General features: G+C 42.6%; 1 protein-coding gene across 4 annotated transcripts in view; it reads left to right on the plus strand.

Moving 5' to 3' along the window:
• TM9SF4 (transmembrane 9 superfamily member 4) overlaps positions 1-18,980 on the plus strand; it is a 158,678-nt gene that overhangs the window by 109,700 nt on the left and 29,998 nt on the right. For all 4 annotated transcript variants that reach the window (XM_033914649.1, XM_033914646.1, XM_033914647.1 and 1 more), the window contains exon 15: positions 9,672-9,735. In XM_033914649.1, the coding sequence (XP_033770540.1) occupies positions 9,672-9,735 (64 nt within the window). The remainder of the gene's footprint in view (positions 1-9,671; positions 9,736-18,980) is intronic.

Genomic DNA, 18,980 nt, shown 5'->3' on the forward strand with positions numbered 1-18,980 from the left:
GGGGACGATTTTACCCTCTTGGTGTTCTGTGATGCGGCACCAGTGCCTTATAAAGGTTCTGATGACCCTAAAGCAAAATGAAAGTGCTCTAACCCTCCTCTTGAACGGAGTTTTTGGTCCTGTATGCCAGTGTTTCTCAACATGCAGTACGCATACCCTTGGGGGTACACGGGCCGCTTGTTGGGGGTATGCGACATGTCCACCACGGAGAATATTACCTGTCCATCGAAGCTGTACTACCACCACAGGGGATCCCTTCTTGCTGCCTGCCCCACTCACTGAAGCTGCTGCCAGGGATCCCTGCCTGTCCCCTTCTCCCTCCCTCCCGTAGCTGACCCACAGGGCTTCCCTTTGATGTCAGAGCTGATGTTGGAGGAAAGTCTTCCGGGTCAGTGGGAGAGGGGAGGTGTAGGTTCCCAGTTACCTCCTTGCCACACCCGCTCCTTCTGCCTTCAGCAGCTTGTTGGGGGGTTGTGCAGACAGCGATTCATACGCTGCACGTAGTTAACCCAGAAACCTTCTCTCCAACGTCAGAGCTGAAATCAGAGGGACGTTTTGTAGGTCAGACATGTGCAGCATGTGAATCACTGCCTGCGCGTTCCCCAAGCAAGTCGCTGAAGGCAGATGGAATAAGTGCGGCTCGAACAAGTAAGTGGACACGATCTTTCTGGGAGAAAGGAGAGGGAAGGAGCCTGTTGGGACATTGAAAGGGCATGATTCTGGGACAAAGGCAGGGAGCTGGAGGGGGCACAAACTCGACTCGAAAGGAAGGGAGGTGGCATGAACATGGGATACAGAAGGGAGGAAGGGAGGGGGCACTAACTTGAGACATAGGAGGGAAGAAATAGAAAGGGAGAATTGTTGGGCATTATGTGAGTGAGAAGGAAATAGATGGTGGCATATGGGGAAAGGAAGAAAGAGAGGAAAATTGGGCAGAGAGGAGAGAGGTAGAGATGTATGGGGAAGAGAAGGATGAGGGGGAGAAATGTTGGATATGGTGGTGGAGAGGGAACAGGGACAGATTGAAGGGGATGCAAGGGGGACAAATGTTGGACATAGTGATGGAGGGAGAGATGTGGAATGGTACAGGAGAGGGAGAAATGGGGCTGGTGGCAGTGGTAAAAAAAATGCTGCAAATAGAAGGAAAAACACAAAGGGTGGGAGGGGAGAGACCTGTAAGGTGATGGAATCAAAATTGCTGAGTAAAGGGAACCTTATTCAAAGGCATCTTTAAAGAGGAAGCGTTTTAATCCTCCTTTAAATTTATTCAAGTTTTGTTCTTCCCTAATGTTAATTGGAAGAGAATTCCAGATCATGGGAGCCATTATAGAGAAAATAGAGGCCCAACGAATACTGATGATTTTTAAGGAAGGCACATGAAATAGATGTTGGGAGGTGGATCTTAGGGTTCTAGGTGGATCATGTGGAATCGGAAGTCTATCGATAAAGGCAGGTTCCTTGGTCTTTTGTGCTTTAAATGTTAAGATGGCAATTTTATAGTGACCCTCAATCGAGCTGGATAAAACATGCCAAATCGGGCGTTGAGCTCTTTGAGGCGAGGCCTGTATTCCAACAGCTGTTTTCGCAATCGCGCTGAGGTCTTAGGTCAGGCACGAACATCAAATTCCAACCCTCAAATTTTAAAGGCGCTTTTAGCTTAGCCTTTTGCATGATCTTGATGGTTTGATTAAATCGAAGAAGGCTCATTATAATCGGTCTCGGGAAATTCTTTCGAGGTGTGCGCTATGTGTTGACTCGATCAGGCAGATTCAATCTCGGAAGGTTGAGCGAAGGAAATATCGAGCAAGATAGGGAGAGTATCTTGCAAAAATTTAATTAGATGTTGACCTTCCCTTCCCTCAGATAATCCAAGGATACAAATGTTCCTCTTACGGGACTGTTGTTCGCTTCGTCCAGATCTTTTTCAAGCTGCACCACGCGCTTAAAATGGTGCTGAAAATCTTTAACATTTTCATCTGTGGCGCGCTGCTTTGTTTCTAGTGCTTCCACACAAGTATGAAAATGGAGAATATCTGTTTTCATAGTAGAAACATCTTGTTTGATGTCTTCGATGTTAGTATTTGTTTCAGAAATTATATCCTTTAAGGTACGAATTTCCTCTATTAGCGTAGCCATCTGGCCCTCTTCCAGTTTTGAAGCCTGTTTCGATGGAGAGGGAGGATCAATTTTTGTTCTTTTACCACTCTTGGATGCTGACATCTTCAATCTGATGAAAAGAAGTGTGTCCAGCAGCACACACTACTAATGCTTCAGGAGAAAAGATATCTCTATATTGAAGGTGTATTCACAAGTTTAAGGCAATGTTTTGCCGGAGCTCAAATTCAAGCTGCCATCTCTCTTGATGCTCACTAGCACCCCATTTGATTGCACTTGGAAACTATTATTAGATGTTTCCTTACCTCCCTATAGTTGAATAGTTTTCTTACATATGTTTGGGTTATCTCAACTAATAGATAACATGTTCTTTTTCTCATTGTCATGTATATTATCCTTTCTGCAGACTGCACTATATGAATAATCTTGTTGTCATGCACTTCCATATTCTCCTTTCTTTTTGAATATTGCAATTTGATATTGTATTTTTCATTAAATCAATAAAACTTATTGAACTTTAAAAAAAGTCGGTGATTTTATGAGGAATTGGCTGCCAGTGAGCTTTCTTTAAAAGGGAGGGGGGGAGACATGATCGTATTTTTTAGAATTTGTAATGATTTTAATGGTAGTATTTTGGATTAACTGAAGACATCTAATATCTTTTTGGCATACATACCTTTATATAGTGAGTTACAGTAGTCAATTTTAGAAATGATAAGGGAATTAATCAGTATGTTAAGAGATTGAGAGTGCAACCAGAGACTCATGAAATCACCAACCAACAAAGATAGGAAAAATGATTTAATTTTCAATTTAGTGATCAAAATGTGTCAGTTTTGAGAATTTATATCTGCTATCTTTATTTTACACTATATTTGTCTATTTTCTATAGTTGTTACTGAGATGACTGCATATTTTAAAGTCATCTACCTAAAGAAGTTAATTTAAAAAAAACCCTTAAGGATTGCAAGCTGAACATATTGCTTAAGGCTTGCAGGCTGGACATATTGCTCAAGAAGCAGTTTAAGGCCTTGTCTCTGATGGTGCACACTGTTGCAGCAGCCTCTTTGTGGATCGTGTGTGCCATTTTAAATTGTGTGACCTGAGTTGTATTCATTCAGAACCCCATCCGAGATGTTACTGGTGGGTGTGGATTATGTAGCTGATGCTTTATATGATCTGCTTCAGGTAGTGAGCAAAGTCTCAGCTTATTCTGTGTCTGCTTGCAGAATCCTATGGATCAGACATTGGGCTGGGGATTGTACCTCCAAAGCCATGCTCAGCAGATTTCCTTTCGGAGGCAATATGCTATATGGCCAGGGGTTGAATGACGTCATGGCTAGTTTCTAGGATCGCCACCCAGAGTCATTCCTGGTCAGCCCGGGGATCCTTTCATGATTCCCGCCGTTCACACCTTTTCTCCTCTGGGACCTCATCCCAGAGATCCTTTCAGAGCACAAGGCAGAGATTCTCCGGAAATAGAAAATCCCAGGGCTCCACCTCCAAGGGGGTCAGCCCAAGAAGTCGCAATAAATTCAGGCCCCCAACCTCCCCGAGCAAGATTGGAGGCAGGCTGCAGGATTTCCTAGCAGCTAGGGAGGCTCTCACGACCAACCAATGTATTCTGGAAATCATCAGGGATGTTCACAGGTTGGAGTTTGCTTGTCCTTTCTCTGCCTGGTTCATGGACTTGCAGCCTAGGTTCACGCGACTGTCCAAAGGTTGCTGGACATTCAGCAGATCGAGTGGATTACAGCCACAGATTTGGGCTCTGGCAGATACTTCCTATACTTTATCATGCCCAAGAAAGGTTCAGAGGATTGGAGATTCATCCTGGAAGTCAAGTATGTCAATGCAATTTTCAAAGTGCCTCGTTTTTGTATGGAGAATCTCCTTTTTGGTCACTGCCTCAGTGTAGCCAGAGGAGTTCCTGATGGCACTGAGCTTAACAGAGGCATATCTCTACATCCCAATAATTCCAGATCATAGACTCTTTCTTCAGTTTCATGTCCTAGAACAGCATTTTCAATTTGAGGCTCTTTTGTTCAATCTGCTTACAGCATCCCTGGATCTTCACTAAGGTGATGGTTGTAGTGTCAGTTAACCTCCGCAAACTGGATTGGCTGGTCAACCCTTTCTTGAGCGACTGGCTCATCAGGGCGCCTTCATGGGAGAAAGTGGAGAGAGCAGTTCAGGCCATAGTGACAACCCTTCAAGACCTGTGATGGATTGTCAGCCAGCTACAGCTCATTCAGTCCCTGGGGTATCTGGGTGCTCGATTCGACACATAGACTGGCTGGGTGTTTCTTCCAGAGCACATAGACTGAAACTTGGGAGCCAAATTTCAGCTCTCCTGGCGCAGCTGTCTCCTTCAGCCTGGGCTTGATGGAAGCCATGATAGAAGTGGTTCCTTGGGCGAGAACGCATATGCACCCCCTGCAGCGCTCTCTTCTCTCTCGCTGGTCTCCGCAGAGGGACACACTGCATGTTCGAATTCCCTGGATGATAGAGGCCCATAGAAGCATGTCCTGGTATCTTCGCCCTCACCCGCTGTCCTCATGAATGCCTCTAAGTATTGACTCTTGGACCATGGAGACAATGGATGCCAGGGTAGGCTCCATCACAGCACCGTTGGTCCATCAACAGGCTGGAGTTTCGAGCCATCCGTTTGGAACTGATTCAGTTTCAGCTCCGGTTGTCAAACAGAGTAGTCAGAGTGTTTTCCAACAATACAACAGCAATGGCTTACATCAGCAAGCAAGGAGGCACCAAGAGTATCGGCCTCTAGAAGGGAGGCAAAAGCTCTCTTCCGATTCATCTTCTAGCCATCACTGCAGCTCATGTCACCAGAGTTCAAAACATAAGGGCAGACTCTGAACCCAGGAAAGTGGTCCCTCTCGCCTCAGGCATTTCAGAGCATCGTTGACCATTGGGGCAGCCCTACATTCGATCTAATGGTGATGGTGAGCAACATGAAAGCAATGTGATTCTTCAGCTGCAAATACAAGTGCAGATTCGCCAGAATCGATGCGCTGGTTCAGCCTTGGCCTATGGACAAACTCTTGTATGGGTTCTCTCCATGGCCCACGGTAGTGAGAGTCCTGAGAAGAGTGACCAGGCATCAGGGACAGGTTATCCTAGTGGCCCCAGACTGGCCTTGACATCCCTGGTACACATACCAAGAGCATCTTCAGATCAACCGTTCTCTGAGACTTCAGCTATTTCTGGGACTCCTCTCTCAAGGGCCGATCGTCCTTCATGATCCGGAGGGCTTTGGTCTCACAGCATGGCTCATGAGCGGCTCATGAGCACTTGGCTTTGAGCTGGAAAGATTACTCGAATCTGGTTGTATGCATTCTTTTGAAAGCCAAGAAGCCTGCCACATTTGCAGCATATGCCAAATCATGGGATGCCTTACAACACTGGTGCCTCAAGGAGCAGGTGGATCCTGCCATGGCTTCTGTATCTTCTGTCCTGTCCTTTCTTCAATAAGGTCTAGATATGGGGCTGTCGTTTTTCTCACTGAAAGTTCAAGTGGATGAAATTTCGTCTTTCAGGTTACAAGGTACCAGATATTCCCTTTCTGCGCACCCAGATATTGCCAGGTACTTCAAGAGTGCTCTGAGGCTGCAGTCCCCGGTTCTCCAGTCTTGTCCATCCTGGAATCTGAATATCATATTGGAAGGGCTCTCGATGGCTCTGTTTGAGCCCTTGCAGGATGCCACCATAATGAACTTGACTATCAAGACAGTATTTCTGGTTGCTATCACTTCTGCGAGGCATGTCTCCAAACTGCGAGCCTTGTCATGCAGGGACCCTTACATGCATATCACAGAAGCTGGGGTTTCTTTGAGGACAATTCTATCTTTCACATTGGAGCACCATTCACCATAATGGATGAAATTCACTGAAAAACAAAATTCTGTCAATTTGTCATGTGACCACTAGAGGGTGCTTTTGCATCACATCCGGGTCACCACTGAAATAAAAGGCTGCTTATTTTATATCACTAGTGAAGGAAAAACACAGACTTACATTGTATATTCCAAAGCAGATAATTTTTTATTCTAGTAAATAAAAGTATTGTAGCAGCATTTGGCATATCAAAAATAAATCAGTCTGGACATATACAATAGAGAAAAGTTGAAAAAAAAAAAACAACCCAAAAATCAAAGAAACAGAGTACCAGCATATATCTATCTGTAAGTATGACACAGCTTCTCTAAAGAAACTCTGCCAAAGCATAGGGGTTATATACAGAAAGTTTCTGTCTTGCAAGACTATCCCCTGGCTCTGATTATGTACCATCCTATTGGAACAAATCTGCTTTCTATCTAGCCTACCCCCCCAGCCACACCTCCATTCTTCCCTGGGGGGTCAAGGACAGGATTATCTTCTTGAACTTTCTGCATCTCGAACTGTCCATTCTTCACATGGGGCCTGCCATGGCAGGTCTTAGATTCCCGGATGGAGTGTCCTGCTGACTTGCATTTCCTTTCATTACTGTTAAATAGCTCATTGTCTTTACAGCACTTCTTTGTGTCCTTGAGAAACTCTTCATAGCAAGAAATCTACACACTCACATGCCACATAGTAGCATCCGAGCATATGAATTGAAACCAGTCTGTACTTAGCCAGTAACTTCAGGAAAAAGCAGGAAAAAGGTCTCACAACCTGTAAAAGTCTCCCATAGTCTCCTGTCATCTATCTCAGATTGTTGAGTGTACTTTTGAATTGTACATTAAGTATGCAAAAGCAAATAATACAAGTGGTAAGGGATACTTTTTTTTCAAATGAGACTTCTGGGTGAATTAAAAGCATCTGGACTACTGCAATTCCTTGTACCTAAGTGCAGGGCATTGCAAATGATCCAGAAAGCAGCTGCAAGATTGGTTGGTGACTTATATATCCAGGAAAGAACATATTACACCAGTATTAGAAAAGTTGTAATGGCTTCTGATTAAATTTCAAATTGAATTTAAAATATTAGTTTTGATGCAACAAGTGTTATATGATGATGTTTCTGCTGCCTTGAAACAGCTCTTACCTTTATATTGTCCCAATCGGAGGTTAAGATCAGAGTCAAGAATGAAGCTGTCATTGGCAGAATATAATAGAGTGCATTATCAAAATACTAGAATGAGTTCATTTTTATTTGTGGCTCCTTTATGGTGAAATAAACTTCCAGAATGGCTGCAGCAGTGTATGTCTTTTTTTTTTTTATTATTATTATTTATTTATTCAATTTGATTAATACAAACAAGCAATAAACATACTTGTACACAGATTACACAAAATATTATAAGAGAAAAAAAAAAAACCAAAACTATAACCCCAATTCCACTTAACACAGTGTTTTGGTTACTCAATAATAATTCAAATTATTTAGTCCACAACTTTTGGAGAGAGACTTAAGAAAAAATAAAAATAAGAAATAAGACGAATCTTATCCAACATAGAAAGCGGCATTTTTCTGCGGTGCTACAGCCATTCATAGCAGGTTACTCATTTTCAGTTACAGGCCCTACATGCTCTTTAGATTCTATAAATCCTATCAATTGTTTAGGCTCAAAAAATAAGTAATTCTTATTCTGATATGAAACAAAACATTTTACAGGAAATTTCAACATAAAATTTGCTCCCAAGGCTAGGACTCTTGGCCGTAATGCCAAGAATTCCTTCCTACGCCTCTGAGATCTCAATGACATGTCAGGAAATATTCGAACATTAGAGCCTAAAAATTGATCATTAATATGACGAAAGAACAAACGTAGTATATATTCTCTATCACTTTCTAAAGCAAGAGTTATTAACAGGGTTTTCCTTTCCGTTATAACCTCTAAAGAGTTCTCCAGAAACGTCGTTAAATTCATGTTGTCTTTATCTGTCCCTTGAATCTCATTAGGAGTGGAAACTTCTACAGGTTTCTTTAGTTGCAGATAATTAGCTCTAACAATTGGTGGCAAACTTTCTGTAGGAATTAGCAAAATTTCCTTAAAGTATTTTCTTGCCATCTCCATTGGTGAAATTAAGGGACATTTAGGAAAATTTAGGAGTCTCAGATTATTTTTCCTTAGTTGGTTCTCAAAACTTTCCATTTTCCTGGCAGTAAATGATCTTTCTTTTACCAATTCCAAATCCAAAGTTTTCATTTCGGATATTCTTGACTCCTGTTTTTCTAATTTCTCACTTAAATCTTTAAGGACCAAGCCCTGTTGCTCCACTTTAGAGTGAATGGTCCCATAATCAATTTTTAAAGTGGAAAAAGATAGTTTGAGGTTAGCGTCCATAACTGATATGGCCTGCCATAAAGCCTCCATATTTATTACCTTAGGCTTCTCCAACACCCCAAAGTTGATGTTACTTCCTCCTGAAGCTCCTCTCAACTCCTCTGCAGAGTGGGAAAGCTGCTGCTGTTCTCTAGCTTCTTCAGCTCCCGATAGAATTGGAGCTGGCTGTCCTCCTTCTCTGGGGATCGATGTACCTTCCGGGGTCATGATTTCCTCAGGAACTCCCGACTCTGCACTGCTTCCGGGTTGTGGTGGTGGCTGCCTCTGCTCCGGGCTCAACAACGCCCGAATGTGCTGGCTGAGTTCGCCCGACGTATTCGGGCTTACCCCTGAAGTAGCCCCCGAAGATTCACTCGAGCGGGCTAACGCTCCCTCGATTGTAGTTTGCACCAGACGCGGTGCCGCTATCGCAGCCGGAGGATTGCTGCGAAGGGCTCCTTTCCTCTTCCCCATATCGAGGTAAGAGGGTTGCTAGGTCACTTCAGCAAAACGCCTGCCGACTGCAAGAGAGGGAGCCTCCTACTCAGGCGTCCGCTCTCATCGCCATCTTGTCTGGTCTCTCAGCAGTGTATGTCTTAAGGGTAGCGTCAAACAATGAAAATGGATAGGGAGTCAAAGTGCAGACCAAGCAGGAAGCACAAAGTAGCAGAAGGGGCCTTCAAGTTCCAAGCAATCAAAAAGCAAATTTATTGAAGGACCCGACATGGTCCGTGTTTCATCATGTCTGCCTGCGTGAGGGGTCGTTCAGTGCAATCTACACAAAGATTAGCCAAACAATACCTAATATTGAGGTGCTGATCAAGCAGGATCCTTGGCGTAGTGAGAATAAGAATGAAAAGTACACACATACATACTGACTGAGGAGAGAAGTATAGAACTTTTGCAAATTTTAAGCTAGCCATGCACTGTGCTGGGCTCCGTCGATGATGTGAGAATATTTGGCCTGCTGTCCTCTGTAATTCAGTGAAAGGCAAAATATTTGCAGTTTCATAAGCAAGTCAAGGTATGGCTTTAGCAGTAAGCATTTTAAGGCCTGAGAGATAGGCAAGCTTAGTTGGTGGTGGTTGGGATGTGTGGAGGGGAGCTGTGTGGTTGATATTATATCTGTTAGAGGGTGGAACAGATTGTGTTAGGTAGTGGAGGGAAGGGGGTTTGATGCTATTTTATATTATAATATTTGTGTTATAAGTTACTTTGGGTGGTTTTGTACAGGTGACACAAATGTGGATGAATAAATAAATAATTCTTTCCTGTTCTCTTCTGCAGGATTCTTATGGCTGGAATACTGCCCTTTGGAGCAATGTTCATTGAACTTTTCTTCATCTTCAGTGTAAGCAATTGTTCTTCCCTTTTCTTTCCTACCATATTAAGAGTGAGCCAGTCATTGATTACTGCATTGAATTTGGTTTGTGCTAGAGCTGTAAGATATCCGCTTTTCAGGATTCTATATCAGAATTTATACTAGATTTCAGGGACTTTTTTTCGTTTTTAGCATATCAGACCAGAACCTGTAGATTTGTGCCCGACAATCAGAGACAGAGAGAGAGAAAATAAAGACTTGAGCCATCCTCTATTGAAGAACATGCATCTTCAGGTCTTCAGTATTTCTCGGTCTTCAGAAGATGGTGATGGATGAACTGTGTAACTTCTGGTTATAGAAGCTCCTGAGCCAATTGGGACCCACTTGAGCAGGGCATTGCTTACCTTTAGGTTTTAGCTCCTGAAAATAAAGTCAGTCTTTTTTTTCCCCCAGGCAGCATAGAGGAGAGCTCCCTCCATGTAACATCATCCCTCCTCACTCTTGTTTAGGTTAAAAAAAACAACATTTTTAGAAGTTTTATATTTGAGGGAAAGCTGTAGAAGAACCTGTTCTGCAGCAGGATAATTCCAGGTATTTAGGTTATCTAATGTTCAGGGGTGAGTCGTTCCATGTTTGGCTAGTCCCAAGAGACTTTGGGGAGACAGTACATTTTGCATCTGAGGGTTTTAAGGTGTGTCTTCAGGCTGGGTTAGGCCACAGAATCAGCCTCAATTTCTGATATGACTAGCGTGTCTGAAATAAATCATGTCTGTAGTGATATGGAGGCCTCAGTGAAGTGCTCCAAACACTGTCAGGTGCAGGACCAGCGAGAATTTTCTGGGGACTGTGCCTCTTACCACATTGGGTCTTCTGCTGCTGCCGACTAGTGGTGAGGCCCTTCAGTGAGCAGAAAAGTGATTTGGGGGAAAGATAAGAATAATGCTCAGGCCAGACACCATGGATAGAGCAGACATTTTAATGTGCATCTCCTCTGAAATGCTATCTGCCACAGCTCATAATTTGGGGAAGTCTGACCAGCAGGCTATAGTAGAGGACCACCAGAGACACAATTTTCAGTCTTCAGATATCTCTATTAATCCATCTTTGGCTTCTGGCTGCTTGGGTGAATCTAAGGTTCCCATTTCTCTGGAGTATGTCTTTCTTTTGCATAAAGTTTTTCTATTGAAGCACTCACAAGGAAGTCAAATGGGAAATTCTTCCTTCATGATGTTCTGCAGCTGTAGAGATTTCAGCATCAAATCAGAGGGATTTGGAGATGATCAGGAATCCAATTTAATTGCTTTTGGCCACTTTCTGAGCATGAGGCATCTCTTGGGGCTAAGACAGCTTTCTTGTGTGAGCTGGAAGAAGGTGAATTCCCTGTCAGTGAGGGAGATTTCTTCTGGAGAAAAGAACTTCTCACTGTAATTGCTAGATCCTTAAATGCATTGAGCACTCCTGAAACCCCAGCTCAGCAGCAGTCTTCAGTGGGAGATCCCATCCTGGACACCTTCAAAGGCTTTTCCTATGTATTGGGCTATTCAGGTTCTTATTTTGGCAGAAGTAAGTCTTAGAGTAGGTAGAGCTATGGTTAAACTCTACTCATTGGATCCTGTGAAAAAGGAAAAGTTGAAACAGCCTAAAGTGGATGCCTTGGTTACCAAAATTACTACTATTCAGGTAGAGGGAAACTTGACACTTTAGAGATATACAAGTTGGAATGTTTACTGCAGCAGGCTTATAAGTTGCAGTATTAGGTTTCCAAACTACAGGTACAGTACATATGGTGGGGTGAGTCTTCAATTAGATTGTGATAACAGACATGAATTTGCTTGCATAGGGGGCTCACTATTGAGGCCAAACAGCACAGTGAACCTGGTCTCAAGCCAAGTAGTCCTGGTCTATGCACCTTCTAGAACTGAGTAGTTTATCTAGTATATTGAGTTCTACCAAGTAATACAGGGCAAGACAAAGTTTCATCCTAGGACAAGCAGACAGCATATTCTCTCAAATGTGGGTGACATTATCCATGGAGCCCGGTATGGATAGTGGTAAAAGTATATTTACACTTTAAGATTTTTAGAAAATTCACGATAGCCTGCACTCTGTATGAGCGGGTGCCTTTATGCCCGACGCCGGCTTGCTGTACCTCGGTTCTTCATTTTCCACAGAGCAAAGAAGTACTTTTTTCTGGACATCTGCCTTCCTGTCAGTGTATTTTTTCTTGGCTTTTTGCCACCTTTATTATTTATTTTACTATCTTCGGTCTGTTAAAAAAAAAAATAAAGTATTTTTAAAAAATTCTTATCCTTAGTTGGGTCTTTGGCTCTCTGTTTTTTCTACCTCAGTGGGATTTTCTCTTCTCAGTCATCAAGTTTAACCTTGCCACTGAGATTTTTCCATTCATGTTGAAACCATCAAGTGGTTTTAAAAAGTAGTGTTGGTGCCCTATCTCAAACTGACCTGCATAGGTAGTGTTTGCAATGTTTGGGCCTTAAACATCAAGTAGACACCTGTATGCAGCGTTCCACCTTACAAAAACGTTCATTAAAAGCTCATCGCATACAGCAGGAGAAACTGTTTGGCTTGTCAATGGACTCTGGAGAAAGCTCGGACCCTCTGAAACCAGCGGCACCACCATCAACATCGGATGTTATTCCAGCATCAGGAAAACCTGCTAAAAAGCCATCCTCTTCCCAGCAAGCGCCACAGGGCCTCTACAGCATCGAGTCCCTTGATGCAGGCCAAACCTCGACGCCAACATTCTCCTTCAGTGCAGGCTGTCTCCTTCAGGGTATGCAACCTCATCGAGGTCACCCACTCCTCGATATCCTGCCGCACCAATGGTACCAGTGTAAATTTTCAGGGAATAACTTAATGAATTTTTCCAAAGAAAGCTTGGAGATATATTCAAATTGCACTCGCCATTGGTACTCACATTGACTTCCTTGGTACCGACCCAGCCTAAGCATAGCACTCCGAGGCTTCATGGTACTGATTCTAGGTCTACACAGCAACACCGTTCTACTTCCTATTGGCGCTCTTCCAGTAGACATGGATGCTCTCCATCGAGGCATCGATCCTCCTCCTCAAAGCATCCTCATTCTTCATCGAGGCCTCGATGCTCTCCATCGAAGCATTAACGTTCTCCATTGAAGTATAGGCGCTCTACATTGAAGCATTGTCATTCTCAATCACATCGTTCCTATGCTTCCAGATGCAAGAGATCTTAGCGTCGTTCCTCTTCCTCATCTTCATTGGATCGATACCGATGACATCAAGGCAGTTCTCGCCGATCTCACCAGTCACCTGGGGCTCGTGAAATTGACTCTGATGTCTCTCGTTACCATACTGACTCTGAATGTAAGTCTATTTTATCTGCTCCTGAATTATATGGCATTCCTTCAGATCCATCTCCACCTCCTCCTAGAAGATCTCCTCCTGAAGGACTTTCAGTGCTGTGAACAAGGCTGCCCTGTGAACTTCTAAAAGCTAAGTTACTCAGCATTTCATATTCTGCTCTTTTCACTGTTTTTCAGCATTATATCTGCTTAATTTTTCTTCTCCCTGTTTCTTACTTTAAAAAAAACAAAAAAAAGCACAAAAAAAATAAACCCTTCTCTTTCCTCTGTTAAATTTTATTTCCTCTTCCTCTTCATAGGAATAAGGGTAAGACTTTATTAACTCTAATTAAATCCTGGTGCCTGTCGTACAGGGTGACTAAAGTAGGGAAAATCCTGTTATAAATCCTGTGTTTTAGGGTAGCCACTGATTTGTTATAGAGCCTGCATTTCTGTTTAAAATACTGTGTTTTAGGTGGTATAGAGCCTATATTTCTGACTTACTAGTTTTTCAGCCATTGTTTTCTGCTGATTAGGTGGAGAAGGGAGGGGCTCTGTTTTACATCTAAGGTTAACTGCATTATCTTTGGGACAGTGCTGTGAACAACGCTGCCCTGTGAACTTCAATAAGATAAATTGCTCTGCATTTCATATTATGCTCTTTTTACTGGTTTTCAGCATTATATCTGCTTAATTTCTCTTCTCATCCCTGTTTCTTACTAAAAAAAAAAAAAAAGCACAAAAAAATAAACCCTTGTCTTTCATTTGTTAAATCGTATTTCCTCTTTCCCTTTCCCTTCATAGGAATAAGGGTAAGACTTATAGTCCCACCAATCCCAGGGACCGCTTTTCATATATAGAGACCCAAATAATCAGGACTACTCAAATCAAGACACTTCACAACCAATCAAGATGACCTTTATTCTATGCAATCACTGTGGTGCTTTAATTCCAAGACTGGAAGGCTTAAGGCTTGCCCCATCTGTCTTCAACTTGCTAGTATTAAGGAGGAGCTCTGCAAACTTAAACAGGAATTGAATACAATTAAAGCAGCTTCCATCACTCCACAAAATCATACCAACTTACCACCTCTACCTCAAAGAATAAAACAGCCCAGGAATAAATGGGTCACAGTAGGCTCAGGAAGACTGCGACATGTAACACAGAAACATCCACCTTCACTAATATTACCTCTACAGAATTCCTTCGCTCCACTAGTGCACTGTGATACTCAAGAAAACAGAAGGGAGGTGGGTCTGGAACCAATGAAGGTAATTCAAGAGAACAAGCGCACCCTAAGCACAAATAAAAAAGCCAAAAACAGAAAACTATTATGTTGGGGGATCCCATCATCAGAGGCATTAACCTTGGAACACAGGGCGAGGAGACCAAAATAGTGAAATGTCTTCCAGGATCCTCAGCTACCAGGAGTTCCAGGCAAATACTGACTATAATTAAGGAAGAAACTAAGGATTTTAACATTGATGTTGTTATCCATCTGGGAACAAATGACCTGGCCAACAACTCCACACTTGCAGCACAGAAAGCTTTTCGGGAGCTTGGTGAGGGCGTGAAACCTTTTGTAAAGACTTTAGCTTTTTCTGAAATACTGCCTGCATATGGAAAGGGAGAGCATAGAGTGAAAAACACAGGGGACTTTAATAGATGGCTCAGAGCCTGGTGTCATCAAGAAGGCTTCAGGTGCATAGGAGGATGGGGAAATACATGGAAGAACAAGAAGCTATATTGCACTGATGGGCTACATATTACTACAGCAGGAAAAAGAAACCTTGCAGAGAAATTTAGACAATATTTTTCTAGGCATTTAAACTGGAAGGTGGGGGTGGTGTATGTACGAAGGACAATTATAGAGACCACCCCCGGCAAAAGAAAAGATGTGATGGTAGTAAAGACTGCAACATAAGCAATATCAGCAACTCATTTCTTAGTATTGCAACGGAAAGTGAAACGACACAAAAATCCATATGAAAAAGGAGATTATCGCTGAAAAATAGCTGGAAAGCGATGACCACAAATGCTCACAGTCTAAGCAACAAAGTTCATGATCTGCAAGCCCTGATGTTAGAGGCAGATCTAGATATTGTTGCTATCACAGAGACATGGTTCAGTGAATCACATGGATGGGATGCAAACATACCGGGATATAATCTTTTTAGGAAGGACAGAGATGGTCATAAAGGTGGAGGAGTAGCTCTCTATGTAAAGATCAATATCCAAGCGACTGAAATGCAAGGGACCTGGGGAGAGGAAAAAGCGATATGGATTGCTCTGAAAAGAGAAGATGGAACTTCTATCTACGTGGGTGTAGTCTACAGACCACCGACTCAATCGCAGCAAATTGATAAGGATCTGATTGTGGATATCCAAAAGTTTGGAAGGAAAGAGGAGGTTCTGCAGTTGGGAGATTTCAACCTGCCGGATGCAGACTGGAATGTTCCGTCTGCGGAATCGGAAAGAAGTAGGGAGATTGTGGATGCCTTTCAAGAGGCTCTACTCAGACAAATGGTGACGGAACTCACAAGGGAAAAAGCGATATTGGATCTGGTCCTCACAAATGGAGAGAGTATCTCTAATGTTCGAGTGGATGCTCACCTGGGAAGTAGCGATCATCAAACGGTTTGGTTTGATATAACGGCTAAAGTGGAGAGCGGCCGCACGATACTTACAGTCCTAGATGTCAAACGTACAGACTTTAATGCAATGGGAGAGTACCTGAAGAAAGAGCTGTTAGGATGGGAGGACATAAGAGAAGTGGAAAGACAGTGGTCTAAGCTGAAAAGAGCGATAAAAATGGTTACGGACCTGTATGTGAAGAAAATCAATAAAAACAAGAGAAAAACGAAGCCAATATGGTTCTCCAACCTAGTGGCTGAGAAAATAAAGGTGAAAGAGTTGGCGTTCATGAAATATAAAAAAACCCAAGAACAGGAGAGCAGAAAGGACTACAGGGTGAAACTGAAAGAAGCCAAGAGAGAGATTCGTCTGGCGAAAGCACAGGCGGAAGAACAAATGGCTAAAAATGTAAAAAAGGGAGACAAAAATTTTTTCAGATATATTAGTGAAAGGAGGAAGATGAAAAATGGAATTGCTAGGCTAAAAGATGCTGGGAACCAATATGTGGAGAGTGATGAGGAGAAAGCAAATGTGCTAAACAAATACTTCTGTTCTGTGTTCACAGAAGAAAATCCTGGAGAAGGACCGAGATTGTCTGGCAAAGTTACACGAGAAAATGGAGTAGATTCTGCGCCGTTCACGGAGAAGGATGTTTATGAGCAACTTGAAAAACTGAAGGTGGACAAAGCGATGGGACCAGGATACTAAGGGAGCTCAGAGAGGTTCTGGCGAGTCCTATTAAAGACTTGTTCAACAAATCTCTGGAGACGGGAGTGATTCCTGGGGATTGAAGGAGAGCGGATGTGGTCCCTATTCATAAAAGTGGTCACAGGGATGAAGCAGGAAACTACAGGCCGGTGAGCCTCACTTCAGTTGTTGGAAAAATAATGGAAGAAAGAAAGGATAGTGTACTTCCTTGAATCTAATGGGTTACAGGATCCGAGGCAACATGGCTTTACAAAAGTTAAATCGTGCCAAACGAACCTGATTGAATTTTTTGATTGGGCGACCAGAGAGCTGGATCGAGGACATATGCTAGATGTAATTTACTTGGATTTCAGCAAAGCCTTTGATACAATTCCTCATAGGAGGCTGTTGAACAAACTTGAAGGGCTGAAGTTAGGACCCAAAATGGTGAACTGGGTCAGAAACTGGCTGTCGAACAGACGCCAGAGGGTGGTGGTTAATGGAAGTCGCTCGAAGGAAGGAAAGGTGAGTAGTGGAGTCCCTTAGGGTTCGGTGCTGGGGCCAATCCTGTTCAATATGTTTGTGAGTGACATTGCTGAAGGGTTAGAAGGAAAAGTGTGCATTTTTGCAGATGATACCAAGATTTGTAACAGAGTAGACACTGAAGAGGGAGTGGAAAATATGAAAAAGGATCTGCAAAAGTTAGAGGAATGGTCTAATGCCTGGCAACTAAAATTCAATGCAAATAAATGCAGAGTAATGCATTTGTGGATTAATAATAGGAAGGAACCATATATGCTGGGAGGTGAGAAGCTGATATGCACGGACGGAGTGATAGTGTCCGAAGATCTAAAGGTGAAAAAACAGTGTGACAAGGCAGTGGCTGCTGCCAGAAGGATGTTGGGCTGTATAAAGAGAGGTGTAGTCATTAGAAGGAAGAAGGTGTTGATGTCCCTGTACAGGTCATTGGTAAGGCCCCACTTGGAATATTGTGTTCAGTTTTGGAGACCGTATCTGGCGAAGGACATAAGAAGACTTGATGCGGTCCAGAGGAGGGCGACGAAAATGATAGGAGGCTTGCGCCAGAAGACGTATGAGGAGAGACTGGAAGCCCTGAATATGTATACTTTAGAGGAAAGGAGAGACAGGGGAGATATGATTCAGACGTTCAAATACTTGAAGGGTATTAACGTAGAACAAAATCTTTTACAGAGAAAGGAAAATGGTAAAACCAGAGGACATAATTTGAGGTTGAGTGGTGGTAGATTCAGGGGCAATGTTAGGAAATTCTATTTTAAGGAGAGGGTAGTGAATGCTCTCCCGAGAGAGGTGGTGAAGAGTAAAACTGTGACTGAGTTCAAAGAAGCGTGGGATGAACACAGGATTTAGAATCAGAAAATAATATTAAATATTGAACTAAGGCCAGTACTGGGCAGACTTGCACGGTCTGTGTCTGTATATGGCCGTTTGGTGGAGGATGGACTGGGGAGGGCTTCAATGGCTGGGAGGGTGTAGATGGGCTGGAGTAAGTCTTAACAGAGATTTCGGCAGTTGGAACCCAAGCACAGTACCGGGTAAAGCTTGGGATTCTTGCCCAGAAATAGCTAAGAAAAAATTTAAAAATTTAAATTGAATCAGGTTGGGCAGACTGGATGGACCATTCGGGTCTTTATCTGCCGTCATCTACTATGTTACTATGTAGATATATTAAACAGTTAGGAAAAGCTCTCCCTTTCAAATTAGATGCCGACACTGAGCTCAGAACAGAGCTCCTTGATGCCTTGGATTTCGATGAGCCTCCTAAGAAACTTCTTAAGTTGCCTTTACTTGGTCTCCTCAAAGAGGCGTTCTTTAAAAGTTGGGAGACTCCTCTTTCTGTCACCATAGCTCCACAAAAAGATTGATTCACTCTGCAGAATAATATCCTGTCCTTATTTTGACAAGCTGCAACTTCAATATCAATCATTGCTTGTGGAATCGGCCTTTAAAAAATCCTCCAACTCCAGAGTTTATGCATCTGTACCACCAGGATGTGAGGGTTGTACTATGGATAAATTTAGTTGCCATCTGTTACAAGGCTGTTTATGGTACAGCTCATTCTTACTTAGTCAATAGATTTTCTTTAGCATCATACAGACATAGTAGAAGAACTCATCCTTTATTTAATTTTCCATCTGTTCAGGGTTGCAGGAGTAAGAAATTTCTAAATCATACTTTGGCAACTCAGGCAGCTCTTCATGACAACGAATTCCGAATATTGTTGTTTACTACCCATTCCTATGGCCATTTTAGAAAACAATTGAAGACCTTTCTTTTTTCTAAATATTGACTGTTTAACGAATCATCTTATTTCATGTAACATGTTTACTTTTATAAATTTTTGTACACCGCGTTGAACTTCTGATTACATGGTCAGTAAGCACAATGTTATGTTATGTTATGTTATCTTTACCAAAACTCTTAACGGCCTCTTTTACAAAGCCACGCTAGTGGCTGCCGCGCAACAACAACCCAAAGCCCTTTAAATCTACCCATACATATCCGTATATCCCGATTACAGAAAATTTATGTGCTTTTGGATAGCTCATCAACACTTCCAATACAGACTACTGC

This window comes from Geotrypetes seraphini, chromosome 11 (genome assembly GCF_902459505.1).
Source record: "Geotrypetes seraphini chromosome 11, aGeoSer1.1, whole genome shotgun sequence".
NCBI lineage: Eukaryota > Metazoa > Chordata > Amphibia > Gymnophiona > Dermophiidae > Geotrypetes > Geotrypetes seraphini.